The 15,919-nt window shown below is 40.4% G+C and overlaps 1 protein-coding gene across 2 annotated transcripts in view; it reads left to right on the forward strand.

The window, feature by feature from the left end:
• The window catches only part of ccdc146 (coiled-coil domain containing 146), a 77,201-nt gene that overhangs the window by 52,656 nt on the left and 8,626 nt on the right, over positions 1 to 15,919 (forward strand). For both annotated transcript variants that reach the window (XM_033614683.2, XM_033614682.2), the window contains exon 18: positions 94 to 322. In XM_033614683.2, the coding sequence (XP_033470574.1) occupies positions 94 to 322 (229 nt within the window). The remainder of the gene's footprint in view (positions 1 to 93; positions 323 to 15,919) is intronic.

The raw sequence follows: 15,919 nt of genomic DNA on the forward strand, positions 1-15,919 counted from the left end.
ATAATGTTGCTTGAATTCAAGTAGAGGATCTAAACTATTAATGTCAAATATTAATTTGTGTCTTGGTCTGCACGTGTGTGTTGTCACCTACAGTGGCATTCATCTCCTGGAGCATGAGGAAGTGTTATTCAACTACTATGAAAAGGTGAACATCCAGGAGGCGGCCATTTCTAAGGGCAACATGACACTGGAGGCCCTGGAGAAGGAGATGAGCGATTTACAGTTGGAGATTAATGAGAAGAAGAGACAGATAGATCTGAAGAAGAAGGATGTGCCCCTCAAGAGAAAGTTGGAGGGAGAGATCACCATGCTGCAGATAGAGGTGGGAACACCCACACACTCATACACATCCCTACACAGGCAAGTAGCACATAAACTGCTAATGTCAAAACAAAATCATCTCTTGATAGTCGTACTCTGATAGAACAACAGCAAAAAGGGAATTCAACTAAACTTTCAGAACTGCAAACTAATTACCTGAATAAGTCATGTGGGTCGAGAGATGTGCATATGAAAACTGTCGAGGATAGACATGTTCCATAGAAATCATTCATTAAAATCCTTTCTGTTGTGATGACAGTGTCCCGCTGAATCTCCCAACACCCACGTCTCCTTTGTGTGTATGTCTTCTCTTATACCTTGCCAACACTAAATGAAAACACTTTGGTTTTTTTAAACGTCTTTGATAGACTGGTGTCTGCTGTGAATAGAGCCTGCTGTATACTTACTTATGTTGCAGAGACAGTCTACTGTGGAACAGAACAGTTTTGTACTCCTTATACTTTGCAAGGGCATTGCTGAAGCTCAGACACACCAAACTGATATTAAAGAACTAGTGGTGACGAAGACCAGCTGTTGTGTCACCTCATGTCACTTGTGTCTTGGCAAAGAAGGTGCACTTGAACACACCACCAAGTAGCACACTCAAAAAGGGAAACCTGAAGATCGACAGGGAGATTCAAGATGCTAGTTAGCTAGTTTGCACATGAACAACACAACTCTGATGTTGAAAGAACAAAGGATATTTACCGTGAGGTAGCACACAATAACTTAAATGAAAGAGTTAGTTACAAACAGTTTTTGTTAAAGAGCTCAATGGCTAAAACAAATCCTACCTAATGTAACAAGTTTGTTTCACTCTCACGCCCTGTAGACTTTGGCTGTTTGTTTACTTTCCTCACTTTCATTTCTCTTCTTGCTGAACTGCCAGTCAGATGGATTTCGCAGACTCCGATTCTACATGCTGAACTTGCAAAAAACAGCTGACAAAGGCCGACTTGTGCTACGGGCATGGGATATACAGCAAAACCAAGGGCGACAGATGCTTACCGGTGACCCAACATTGACCAACAGTTGACCATGACTTGTGTCAGGGCTATTAGGGCCTCTTCCAGATATATAATTGTACTTTATAAGCATTGCACAAAGCAGTTTGTGTTATTGTTTTCTTTAGAAACAGAGACCAATGAGTCCTACTCTGAAAACCAGAAAACATTTGATGCCCCAATATACAGCCATGGCTGAAACACTATCAGAATGCCTGTAGCTAGCTAAAAAGTAGATTTCAGCATGTCAAAAGATTAATTTATCACCAGTGTGTCCTCTTGTCCTTCCTTTCCTTATCTTGGAGAAATGATCCCACTGAATAGCCCAAAGTGGAATACTTTGATACTGACGACTATTTGATCGGATTGCCAGATTATCATTCAAACTAACAAAGATCAAAATCAGCCCCAGTTTTTTGGTTCAGCAGCTTCTAAAAACTGAGTTCCAGGTTTTTTACCCTGTTCGTTGTGCATCCCTTATCTTTCCATACCTTCACACAATGCAAAGTCAGTGAAGAGGGCTGCAATGCTTTCCCTTCTCCAGTGGGCGGGACTTAATTGTGCTGTCTCTATAGGGCCCCTACAGTTTGTCTAAAGGGCAATTCCTGATGTATCCTGTAGGCGATTTGACAGCTTTTAACACCCTTCTACCGAATTGAGTGGGTATGATTGCTCAAAAGATGTTCTGTGCTTTATCTCGTTGTGGCGCTTCACATTGCTGCTTTTGTCACAACAGTCTCTGATGAGACATATGATGAGACACACCGGTTGAAACTCCCCGTGGGATGAATATGAGAGTGTGTCCATTCTTGATTAAAGCTCTGGTGTCACTGTCTGCTCTCCTCTCTTTAGAAAATGCCATGTGAAATTACTTTTCTCTGACTCTCTTATTTCACCCACTGTTGTCGCTCATCTCGTCTCTCCTCTGTGCGTGTAGTTACCCACTTGCGTCCTAATCAGAATGCGTAGATTTGATTGACAGAGTAGCATCACGTTCTATGATTTAATGTATGCAGTTGGTCTGGGAGTTTCCTTGTTGCTAAAGCAGTGCTACAAATGCTGCACCGATTAAAATAGAAATGCTCAAAATGTAATGTCTCAGTAATTTATTGGTTATAGGTTTGAGTCCAGACTGAGATTCCGTTCAATCCAAACCTGGGGGAAGTTCACAACGGGGATGCAATTTAGTCATTTTGGTAACAAGGGGGATGCGTCCCCCCTCATCTCCCCTCAAATCGCCTACTGCAGAAATACACTAATTTGTGCAGATATTGGCTTCAGTGCACTGCTGTCCACATTTCCCCAGTGTCCAATCACAACTCGACTACATCATGATGTGGCCCTGCTCGCTGACAGGCCTAACTGCTTCCAGATTTTGAATCCAATTAGTTCCTCAGAACTTGTGTGATCAGATGATCAAAGTCGTACTGAAAAGACAGTTTTTGTGTCTGCAAGGTTTTCCTGAGAGTCTTCTGGCAAATTCTGTGTATGTGTGTGTGTTTGTATGCAAGAGACGTTATCCGACAGTGCTGCAGGCCATTGTCCAGCTACGTGTGAGTGTGGGTGTTCCACCTTGTAAAAAGCAATTTTGGACATTTGTGTGATTTATGTGATGTCAACCGAGGGTCCGTCCTCACAGGATCTCAGGAAGTAGAAGATTGAGTGTGTAAAGTGAGTTGTATGTGTCTCGGGTATTTCGGACTATTGTTCAGCTGCATGTGCACCTTTGTCAAGTTTTAGGGGAATTCTGAAAAGAAACAGCTGAGTACAAACTCCAGAAAACAACACTTGCAAATGTGCGGATACCAGGAGACTCACTCACCACTAATGAGCAGATCTCTGTTTTGAATTACTTTCATAGCCTCTCCTCATAATGAGGCCTTTGAATTGCTCTAGTAAATATACTGTTGGAGGGCTTTATTTTTAATATAATGAACAGATTCAGTATTCATATTGTACTTTGCTGATGGTGAATATCAGCAAATGAATTTCTTTTGACTATTTTCCGGATGAATTTTATTCATCTGTCTCTGCAAAGACTCTCTAGACTCTACACAGAGACTGCTTAGAGCATGAACAGATTATCCATCACTCTGAGAAATAGGCTTTTCAAACAGCAACATTGTAAGATTTTTTTTTCTGGTTCTTACACCATTACTGTATGTCTCAAAGCTGTCTTTGATTGTTCATTAAAAGAGGTCAAGTTACAGCCTTGTTTTTAGAGCTGATCTTCTCACTTTGTTTTATTGAGGTGAACTGACTGCGTTGGAGCGCTCTCAGAAGTTTGTTACTTTTGTTCAATAAACTCCACAGACAGACTTGCAGAAAGAAGATCAAGATCTAAACCAAGAGGGACAAACCCAAACAACCAAATGCTGCACAAGTTTCACTGAGACACACATGAATAAATAACATAAAAACACAAACATATTCAAGCAACTTTGCAGTACATAGAGTGACAGACACATAGAAGGGGAGAGGTTTGAGAGAGGCGCACACACAAGTGCACGCTGAGTTTCCCTGCCAGTGGCTGCGTCGGGGGATTGGGTGTGTTGCTGCTCTGGATCAGAGTGACTGGTTTTGACTTGCTGCTGGACCAGACTTCTCTCATCTGAGTCTTGTGCTCTTTTGGATGAACGCAGCGTTGGAACAGACTTCACCATGTGCTGCTTTTTTTGAAAAAAATCCCCTTTCCCTTTTCTCCATCTGTTTACTCCTTCTGCTGTTTATCGTTTGCAACAACAGGCCTTGTCGGTGCCATCCTTCATCTTTCACTCTTATATTCTATTGTTTCTCTCATCGTTTGTTTCTTCACTCTTTTCCTCCTCACGTTTGTCAGACCATCCTTCCTTTCACAGTTCCCTGGAGGCACTCTCAGGGTTTTTGTTTCCTTGGAAGTAACTACATATTTTACTAGAAAGTCCTATCCAACCTCCCTTCCCTTTTCACATATTTTTTCCTCCCCCTTATTTTGTGACTGACCTTGCATTTGGCTGTAGATTCAGTACATTCCTACCGTCTGTCCTATTTAGCCCGTCATTGTCTGTCCTTTCAGCCGCTCATTGTCATCCATAGAGCCATGCTGCTACCACAGCTCCATGGATGACAATGACTGCCTGTCAGCTGGTCGCTCCGTCACTTTGGTCTGACTGAAATATCTCAACAGCTATAGGATGGATTGGCATTAAACTTTGCATTCATGATCCCCAGAGGATGAATCCTGCTGACTTTGGTGATCCCCTGAATCCTCTTCAAGTGCCGTTATGAGATTGGCATTTGTGGTGTATAGTGTGATATCTATAGAAATAGAGTATAGGTAAAGCAGATATTGAATTGTTTGCTGTGGTGACTTTACTAGTTGCCTGCTGCCTGGTAAGACCATCCTGATGACATGAGCTCAACATTCTCTTTTGCTTTATCTATCATTCTGGGCTCGGTGCCACCCAAAACACTTTCAGTAGGCAGGAGTACTAACCTTGACAGACAAACTCCTTCAGCCAGTCAGCGCAATAAAACACCGGGAACCTCTTCTTCATCACAAACGGAGCCAGCTGATGAACCAAGCTTTGGCCAAATCCAGTCAAAAGAGCAGCGAAAACTTCTTTTCTTTCAAGAAACTCTCTATTTCTGCATTGACTTCACTTATTGCTGTATTTTCTAACTTTAGAGTTGCATTTCTTGCATTACTGTTCTGCAGTCTGGGTCTGCTTACGTTGTCAACTATGGTGTGGATCCCTGATTTGCCCTGATTGGATTTTAATTTCTGGAAAGTGTTTTGGGCGGCAGTGAATCCAGACTGGTACAGAGAGCAAAACAGAATGTTATCAGGATGGTCTTACCAGGCTAGCTGCCTACAGGTTCAACAGCAACTGAGAGAGTGTACAAAAGATATCCCTTCATGCCTCATACTACTCCACTGAATGCATTTGGTCATCAGTGCGAAACCTCATGTCAGTAAATCGCTACTTGCCACAAGTCTGTTTGTTTGTTCGGAAGTTTATATGGAAGTTAGCCTGCTATGACAGTTGCGATGGCACTGATACACATAAAAATGGCCGCCATTCTGAACATCCTGCTACGTTGATTTGAATGGGAATGTCCATTCTACTCTACTCTACTAGTTTATTTTTATGGAAATATCTTAACAAATAGTGGATGGATTGCCATGAAATTTGATGCCGACATCCATGTTCCCCTCAGGATACACTATAGTAACATTAGTGATCCCTTATTTTTTCATCATTTTGCCAATACTTTAGTTGGTGACTTCATACCAGGGTGAGTTTTGTACTAATTAGCAAATGGTAAAATGATGAAGAAGGTAAACGTTACACCTGCTGAACATCAGCATGTCAACATTGTCTGCAGCTGCTAGCATGACTGTCGACTCTGTGTTGTTTGGATACACATGAAACTACTGGAACTTTCTAACCATCAACAGTTGCATCCCTGATTAGTGAATCACTTCATCTGCCTGTTCATTCATCCGTCCACTCATTCCATATTTCTCCCTCTGATCTATGTGTAAATAGCAAATCATTTTCTAAATCACTGTTTTCCCTCAGACAGCCGTCTGTCTCCCCTGGGTACAAAAAGTGAATCACCGGGGTCTCTCCTATTGCAGGAGGCTTGTTGGCTCAATTCATTCTCCCTGCGAATTCATTCTCTATGCGAATTCAATTTCCATGCAACTGCCTTGCTGTCGATTTATTATATACATTGTGTATTTGTATTCATCTGTGACCAGTTTATCTGCTCATTGCAGACAGACCCCCCCTTCCTTTGATGGGAAATTTTGACAAAGATAGATCGGGCCATCTGTGCGACTATTGAAGTTCAATATACTCTGAGGCTTTCGATTGCTCTGAGGAATTTTAATTGCTGCAAAGCAAACAGAGGTTGGTGTTGGATTCTGAATTTACTGCTTGTTTATGAGTCGCTGGCACGTCGACATCTCAAACACACATACAGGTGCACACGCGTCGGCGCACACACTGAGATCAACGCCATGCTTGTGAAGTTGCGATAATACCCTTGCAGCAACATCTGATTATTGTTCAACAGTCCTTTAATGAGTAGCTATATGTCTGTCATACAAAGTCACATGAGCTCATAATATCAGCATTATACAGACAGAGATATATTTATAGAACACACACAGAGAGTCAGTAACAGAGTAGGATTTACAACAGGGTGGGGCTGATGACCTACTGCACTGTCCCTATGGTGGTGAGTCATATTGTTTGTCTGTCCCTGTCTTAAATCTTTGTCTAACCTGTCTGGAAGTTATTACCACGGGGAAACCCAACGTGAATCCTTGATAGATGTGTGCAAGTGAATGTTGTATGTGAGAGACTTCAGTGAGACAGGTAGAAAGAGAAAGCAGGAAACACAGAAATAAAAAAGCTGATAAATTTGACTTGACTGTTAAGCTCAATGCGTGGCGTATGAAACTCCCCTCTGTAACCCCTGAAAGTTATTCAGTATGTCACCTCTTAAATCTGACTTCTTTTCAGACTGCAGCCTAAACACCCAAGAATATGAATGTTAGTCCATGACCCAGATGCCCAAAACTTTGGAGGGACCATGTCTCAGTAATTTTTTAAAGTCTATGGGCCTCTTATTAAGTTTTATCTTAAATTGGTTCTTACAGAAGGTTCTAAGATGATGTGTTCCTAAACTTTAGAATGGTTCGCCCCTTTGTTCCTATAATGATGAATCCCATTGTCCTCTGAGGTTGAGAGAAGAATTTGAGAGAATTAAAGTCAAGTATGCCAAAAACGAAAATCTGAAGAGGGTCATGACATTGTCCAAGCTGTGCATGTGTGTGTTTAGAGAGAAACAGAGAAAGGGAGAGAGATGGTGGAAGGTGGACTAAAACGCATGTTTCTGTAAGTTATTAATAACTTACTCTTAACGCTGCTTTGTCACTCTATTCCCAGGGGGCATAATTAATCACTAATTATTAGATGGTATGGTGCCCATTAACACAACTGTTGTGAGTTGAAGTGTAAGTGTAGAGTTTATTTTAAAAGACCATAATGCTTATTGCAAAATAATCAAAACTATGATGATTGTAATATAAATCTTATTATATTCAGAACTGACGAAAAAGCGTCAATCAATTATTCTGCACAAACATGTCGGTACAAAATGTGCAGAAGTGTGCTCTCGAGTGTGTGTGGATTCTGTTCTTACCTAAACAAATCACAAATAAGAAGGCATCAGTGAACCTTAGAGAAAACTGTGTAAGTTTTTAAAACTTGAAATTTCTTTTTAAGAACGATTGGAATGCATGAGACTTGCATTGCAGCAATGGTAGCTTCGTGACTTGTAACTTGTGTGCCTTTATTTTGAAGTGTGAACATAAGTACCACAGTTTGGGTTATTGATAGTCACCCAGAGAGTTCACGGCTAGCTAGTTCACCACTTTCAAGAGCTGTAATGAGTTGATTGAGGATTTAAATGCTGTGATCACTTTTCAAAGGAAGCTCATTCTGCAAAGATAGACAAATAACTTGCGCATAACAAGACAACATGGATTGCAATACTACAGCAAGCAACTGTACACCATTGGGTATTTTGTTGAATGCAACCATAACCTACTGCTGTTAAATAGGGGCCTCATCAGTTGTTACACATTTATATTGACAATGGGAGTGGGAAAGCAGTGGGAAAATATAAAATAATGGATCAACCTTGGAGAGAAATAATTTCTTAGGAAAGGATTATTTTGTGTTTCTACTGCTTAAAAAGCTATTTCCATTTTCCCCATCAACATAATCCACTGCAAAGTTCTTAGTAGTACGTTAAAAACAAACTGTAGTTAAGTTAATTCTGATCAAAAAAATGTTGTTTTTCTACTTTATGTGCTGTTATCATGGAACTATCCAAAGGCACATCAGTTCAATATGAAGGTAGTTATAAGGGTGTTTGCAGTGGCATTAAAATTTTGCCCTGTCGCAGCATTAGAGGTCAAAGATCAAACTCTGTTTTCGTCAGCATCATGAAAGTGTGACTGGTAGATAGATTATAGCCTAAGCTTTACCACTTTATAATATTCTGTGGAGCTGACTGTCTTGTATACTGGTTTTATGTGTAAACAGCCACAAAAACATGGACAACTGTAGTGATGGAGAAATGAAAAGGGCGTGAGAGCACATAGAAAGCTACCCTGGTCCCTCCAAATTGGCACGGCAAACCCCTTGGTTCATGGACTATATCCTGCTTTCTAACTCAAGTCATCAGATAAGCTCCATCGATGAAGTCTTTTTGTCAGACTACCATTAAATTCACTCTGCACAAGATTTCCACAGCAGATTTTTTCAGACAGAGGATTTTTTTTTTTTTTTTTTTTTTTTTAACACCTTGGCAGTTGATGTTCACTGTTGTGTTAATTCCAAGTCATATGCAGTCACTTATTACTTTTGAGGTCATTCGTGGCCTAGTTATCTTTCTTTTCATGTATGAGCCTTGATGTAGCTTGAGGTCCTCTGCAGGCAGGAACCTTACCGTACCTTATAAATATTCCTATCTATATATCCCAGTTAAAGAGCCAAAGTGAGGGCTTCTGTTGTCAGGGGCCTTAAGGCTGTGCAGCGATACACCTGTGGATTTCAGGCCCCGGCACAGTCAGTATCATCCCTCAGATCTCTTCTTACCACTATATATTTTATACCTTTTAACTCTTAATATGTTACGCTATCTGACATTATGTTTGCATTGTCTGGTTTTAGTGATTTTATGTTTTTATTAATTTAATTTAAACTTGTTTGAATGACCCCCAGAATCTCCTCTGCAGCTCGCACTCTCACACAAAGATCATTATCAGCTTTAAATCACTGGTGTAAATCAGTATAATATTATGTGTTTTTGATATGTGGTGACTTGTTGTCAATTATTTATGTAGAAGCCAAATTAAAATGCACATTCTCATATCTAATTCTAATTTATTCCTCATTTTGGGGCTTATGAAAGCTCCAGTTGAGCAACATGTTCGGCTAATTAACCTTACATAACCTTATTATGATTCTGATTTTGCTCCTGTCTTACTTTACTGACCTTTCTGCTTTACTGATCTATCCCTTTGTCTTTTATCCCTTTTAATTGTGAGGGACTCTGTAACCTAATTTCGAGCAGCGGTATATAAATAAGGTCATTATTTATCTTTATTATTATGCTGTTAAGCAGGCAGTGTGGCATGTATTATGTGGCTTCATGCTAACTACTAAGTGAGCGGAAATTATGCAGATGACATGCAAATTGTATTCTGCGTGGATGCTGTCACACGTACAATGCTTTACAGCCGTCATGAGCCAAGAAAGCAGCGATTCTTTGTGACAGCCAGATGAAGAAAACAGAGAGGCAGGCAGGCAGAACAGAGACGCTGACACAGAGACAGATGAATACAAAGAGAAAGACAAACATCAGCGTATACGAACAGAGAGAGGAGGACGGGTATAAAAATGTTAAGAGCGAGGGCACAACAGAGGGAAAAAAGAAGAGATTGATTGAAGAGCGGAGAGAGGAGAGGGAGAGTGACAGAGACGTGCTGTATCCCATCCATCATGTAGTGTTTAAATGGCTTAGGGTGGTTACGTATGAGGGTGGAACACAGATCAATCAGACTCAAAATTGAGGACGGGGCACACACTTGTCTCAGACGGGTATTTGCAGATAACACAGTCTGAAAAGTTAATCCTCATTTAAAGTTCTCTACATAACTTTTTACATGTACGTATTAATCACTTTTCATCATCAGTGGGTGAACGGACTGTGATAGAACTTAAAAAATAAGACCTTCCCCGACTTTGTTGTGTGCCTATAAAGGCCTCTGGACTGATTTGCATGTAAAGGACACAGGACTAATTTTCTGGGAGAATGCAAAGGATGTGACATTATGCATGCTCACGAACGCTTTGCCTTTTAGCTCCAACAGTGTGCAACACTTGCTAATCTTGGACATGGAGCCACTTACGTCAACAAATGACCGACAGCCACCACAGCAGAGTCCACACATGCTGTGTTTCCTTTAAATACATTTTCCAGCGGCCACTTAGAGACAAACCTTTACTCACCACTGGGGTTTGCCCTGGCTGAATTCGAACTGCCACCTTCTGGCAAAGTAGATCCAATCTCCGATTGGTGCTGAGATATTTGGGGAGCTGTAATGTCATCTGTCTTTATTCTACAGTCTGTGGTTTTGACAGTCATGTACTGGTCACCATCACCACAACCTGACTCCACATTATCTACTTTTACTTTTTTGTGAACAATATGCATTTTTATTGTTTTATAGTTTTATCAGCATTCAGGACGAGATTCAGATTGAACAGGAATTGCTGAACAGCATTGAATGGCCTCAGTCTGAGTAGAAGCAGGGCAATAAATAACTATGTCATAATAAATGGAAAAATAGGTTGTGCAAAATGCTTTAGCTGCAGTATTTTACATTTTCTTACACAAAAAAAAGTTTAGAATTTGAAATTCAGAGCAACATTTATTTGTAGGGTTACGGTTAGTCACTCTGTGTATCTCAAATCACATACTTCCATTAGTACACTTCCATGTAGTATACTATGTGCACTATGTACTTATTGGCATAGTGCGTGAATTTTGACAGGGTAGTGTTGTCTCAAACCAAACATGGCTGTTGTGCGCTTACCGGAAATGACGATCGCAAATCTCGACCTCTTCTTCATCTTTTAATGACTAATGTGCAGCTGTTACCTAGTTAGCAAACTAGCATTAGCATTCGGTTATAGTTTGTGGTACCAAATCATTACAGACTGCTAAATTAACCCAGTAAACATACTGCTGGTTTATACCCGACAACAGTATAGTGGTGCTTAGTGCAAAAAACACACATATAACTTACATTTGTACAATGCAGCAACAGTGGTCCCTCCCCTTCCGCTACGTAGACAAGATGGCGACCATCGTATGTCGTATTTGTGGTCGAAGAAAGAGTAAATTCATCAGGTTCAGTGCCTCCAGTGCTCAAAACAATCCTAGAGGAAACACTGACATGTGAAATATATTGTGATTTGGGGAATTTAGCTGGCTAATGCTAGCTAACATTAGCTTGCTTGCTGATGCAGATGGATTGCTATCTAGCTAACATAGCAAAATAGGGAATTGAGTGGATAACATCAGCTGATTCATCCAGACTTCAGGGGCTGGTATGCAAATTACTTTATCAGCTAACGTCACAAAGCAAATAATGATGGATCCATCCAGTGTAGTGGTTACAGCTCAGCAGCCAATGAGCTAACCGTAAGCTGATGCTAGTCAGGAAGCTGTAGCTCGGTCGGCAGCATGAACCTGCCGGTGGCTGCTTCATAATATTAGCTGATAAATTAACTTGCAAAGGGCAAGCTAGTTAGTATAATGGAGTCAGTTGTTCAAATGCAATATAGAAACATTGCAGATAGTAACATTATTCTAAACATGATTGTAATCCCAGCCAAAATTATTGTGTAGCCTATGTCAAGTCGCTGCTTTGGCCAATGCCCAGGTGCTCTCGATGCTGACTGCAGTTAAATTCATGGCTGTCGTAATTTTCCAAAAGAAGTTTGTACAAAATCCACTTCCAGGAGTGTGAAGACAACACTTTGACTTTATAGTTGGATGATGTTCCAGACTATTTCTTGGGCAGGAGCAGGAACTCTTTGTACTCAGGTTGCTGATGGCAGTGGCTTAGTATTTATCACACAAATGTGAGAGTGGTACATTATTGATCTTCTCACCCAACTCTTGCCAAGACCGAGAATAACAGTATCTCTCACAATGTCTCACTATTCCTTTAACTGCTAATATACGGAGAGCTGAGGCTACAGGACAAGGCTACTGGTTTCTGTGAGTTTTCAGTCATTAACTGGTCATTTACCATCAGCACAACTGGACCCTATTTTATTCATTTTAAATGGATGTAAAAAATATGCAAATTGCTGTCGCTGCAGTGTTATACTCTTCTTTACACATGAAAGTGTGAACAATTCAAATTCAGTCCAGCTTTAATTTGTAGTGTCACTATGATCATTTACAGTTTAGTGCCCTTCATTTGCAAGTTCAGCAGGAAGTAAGATCATTATGCTTGCTTTGTTGCTTAGTTTTGGTTTGAAAATGCACTTATCATGCATTCAGCTCCGTACACCATGAACAATGTTTTCTTGTTGAAGTCATGTCTGCAGTAAAAACTCAAGATAACCTCAGTCCCTGTTGGTCAGCCCCAATTCCTGTTTCTCTGCATCTCCTGTCTCCTTCTGATTCTGTCTTTCTTGTCTGCTTTCACATCCTATCCCTCCCTCCTTTCCTCACTCTGGACTTCATGCTGTTTTTCCTTCGCTCCCCTTCACTGTATCTTCCTCTATTTGTCAGCCTTTTATAAGTCTCTCCATGTACATCTGCTCCACTCTCATCTCCATCTCCGCTTCTCAGATGCTTGCCGTCATTGTTGTCAGCCTCTTAACTTTTTTCTCCCTCTGGAGCATCTGTAACATTAGCCTTACAAACACCTCAGTTAATCACATGACAGTCATACTAATAAATTAAAACTTGAGTCATATGACGTTGAGGGAGCAGTCCGTTTTAATCAGACTCACTGTCTGTTTGCAGAGGCTTCATTAATCTCTTCCGTGAAGGGAGGGAAAATGGGAATCATCACTTTGTTCCATGCTGTCTTTCAAGCCTGACACATCATTTCTTACATTAGATACAGGCAGGTAAACATGCACAGGTGCGCGCACATATACACACACGCTGTATGGTTGAGTGGAGAGACGCTGCTGTTTCATAAGCCAGGTCACAGCAGGTCAGACCGCCTGTGTGCAACATTTTTTCACACCCTGTTTTTCCTCCCCAGTCCGCTCTTTACTTTCTGCTGCCTATCCAATCATTTCCTCTTCGCTTATATCCGTCTTTTTCTCTCCAGGCATCTATTCATATTTTCTCATCTGATCTGTGTTTTCTATTTTCTGCTTATGTCCCATTTAGAGTATGGTCCCTGTCATGGTTCCTTGATCATCTCAGCTTCATATTTTTATATATAGACTATCTTTATTTTGCTGTAATGGGGCCATTGAGCATTTGTTTTAACTTCTCTGTTGAGAGACTGTAGCTACTTTAATTGCCTATTCCCACCAGCAGTCCCTGCACAGGTTAAGAGGCCACTTCTTTTTTGTCTTTGACTTCATAATCTTCATTAAATAGCAAATATTAAAAAGAACTGCTCCGACTGGCCAGGTGAATCCAAGTGTAGCAATCAGCCCGTATCCTCTTCATGAAAAGTTTTTTGGAGTGATTTGAAGCCTTCTTTTTGGACTGTTGGTCAGAGCAAGCAGTTTATTCAATTAACCCCTTAACATTGACTCTCTTTTCATTTCCCCTCTAAGTACCAGCCAATTCTTCATTGCTATATGAGCTGTATTTACAGGACTCCAGTGTTTTGGGTTTTTCTGGCTGTACCTTGACATCTTGGGTAAACTTTTATAAACATTTTCCCAAAATTCAGCCTGACATATTTGGTATCTTTTCAAAACTTTGGGATCTCCACAGAATTTGAACTACTTTTATGTTTGAACAAAGCCTGGACAAACAACATAAGTGATGTACTGACTGTTCTTCTGGGTTTACCATTGTTGAAAGACTTGTCCACAGCGCAACTGTCAAATACTCCACAGGGTACCTTTGAATCACGTAACAGATGTCAGTTTTCTTCCATTCATCGAAACAGTTAAGCAGGAAATCATGTCAGCATTTCATATTTTAACTGCGCGGCACACTAATCCTCTCACACACTAAACTGCAGCTGTTTCAGAATAAGAATGCTGGTTGAGGACCTGAATCTAAAATGCATTCACCGTCCCCTCACTTAATGTCAGTGTCTTCTCTTGTCCTCCTGCCTGCCTGCCTTTTGTCTCTCTCTAACTCATCTTTATCCTTTCTTGTGCATCCTTACCTCCACTTCTATTTCTGCTGTCTTAAGGGATGTCAGAGTATTAAAAAAAAAAGTGTCCCTTAGAGGGATCCAGTGGCGTTTTAGATTTTGGTTTCTTTTATCACACTTTGCCAGTGACTTGACACCTAGTGTGAAGCAGCTCCCATATAGGCACTACATTTAGCTGACAAATGTCATAAGCGTTTTTTAAAATCCCCAGTGCAATAGGATCTCAAATGACTGGAGTACCAGGCTCTCGAAACACAGACAGTAGCTGTCTAATTCTAGAGTTCTTGCTTTTCATGTTGTTTACTTATTCATTTGTGTGAAGGGTGCTCTTGTGGGAAATAACTGCTTTTTCATTACTATAGTAGACCTCAATGACAGTGACTTGAGGAGTTTGGCCTATATGAGCAGTATACAGGCCTTAATCAGGCAAGCCAAGTTTATTTATACAGCACATTTTAGTGCAAAAGAAACACACAATAAAAGAACATTTAAATACAGCGAAAAACAGTCATTAATGACAAAGAGAATATGAAATAAAACAAGCTTAAATACAAGAATAAACATTACAGTGTAGTGTAAGAAATTAATGAATACTTAATTTAATTAAAGGCAGCAGCAAAAAGAAAAGTCTTCAGCCTTGATTTAAAAGAATCAAGAGTTGCAGCAAAACTAGGAGTTTGTTCAAGAAATATGGTTCTTAAAAACGGAATGCTTCGCCATGTTTAGTTTTGGCTCTGGTGACACAAAGCAGACCTGTCTCAGACAACCTGTATCAGAAGATCAGAAATATAGTTTGGTCCTAAACCATTCAGCACTTCATAAACTGTTTTGAATTTGATTCTCTGAGAGACAGGAAGTCAGTGTAGAGACTTCAGAATTAGAGTGATGTGATCCACTTTGTTGGTCTCAGTCATGGCTCAAGTAGCAGCGTTCTGAATCAGCTGCAGCTGTCTGATCAACTTTTTTAGTCAGATGTGTAAAGACACAGTTAGAGTGGTAAAGTCTACTGAAGTTTTTTCCAAATCCTGCTGAGATGTAACTCTTTTAATCCTTAAAATGATAGTAGGCTGCCTGTAATTGTCTTAATGTGGCTGTTGAAATTCAGGCCTGAGTCCATGACTACAACAAGATTCCTGGCTTGGTTGGTAGTTTTTAACATCGGCAATTCAATTTAAGCTGAGTGCTGACTTTTAATCATCCTCCTTGGCTCCAAAGACAATTTGTGGCACATCCAACTGTTGATTTGTTCAATGAACAATAGGGCTGGGTATCATAGAAAAAATCTTGATCATATAGATGGCAACATTCAGTTGCTTAAAATGCCACGAGATGCCACGGGAATGTAGCCTTACTTTCCAACATTTAGGTGGCATCTCAGCACGCTGAAATGCCATTACTGTGTAATGTCAAATACACAGCGCTTAATTTCACCACACCCCAGACTGTATGGGTTGTAGCTGCTGTGGTAGTGGGCAAATCACAGGTCACATCACATCAAAGAGTGCTTGTGCAAAACCGTACAAGTAGTCTTTTTTCAGATCTGGGAACAAAAAGCACCAAATGCAATATCGTATGACTAGGGAAGTTATGATACTCTTTGGTACTGGGTTATTTTGGTTGGTACTTTAAAGGTATCGAGTGCCGATAC

This window comes from Epinephelus lanceolatus, chromosome 23, assembly GCF_041903045.1.
Source record: "Epinephelus lanceolatus isolate andai-2023 chromosome 23, ASM4190304v1, whole genome shotgun sequence".
Lineage (NCBI taxonomy): Eukaryota > Metazoa > Chordata > Actinopteri > Perciformes > Serranidae > Epinephelus > Epinephelus lanceolatus.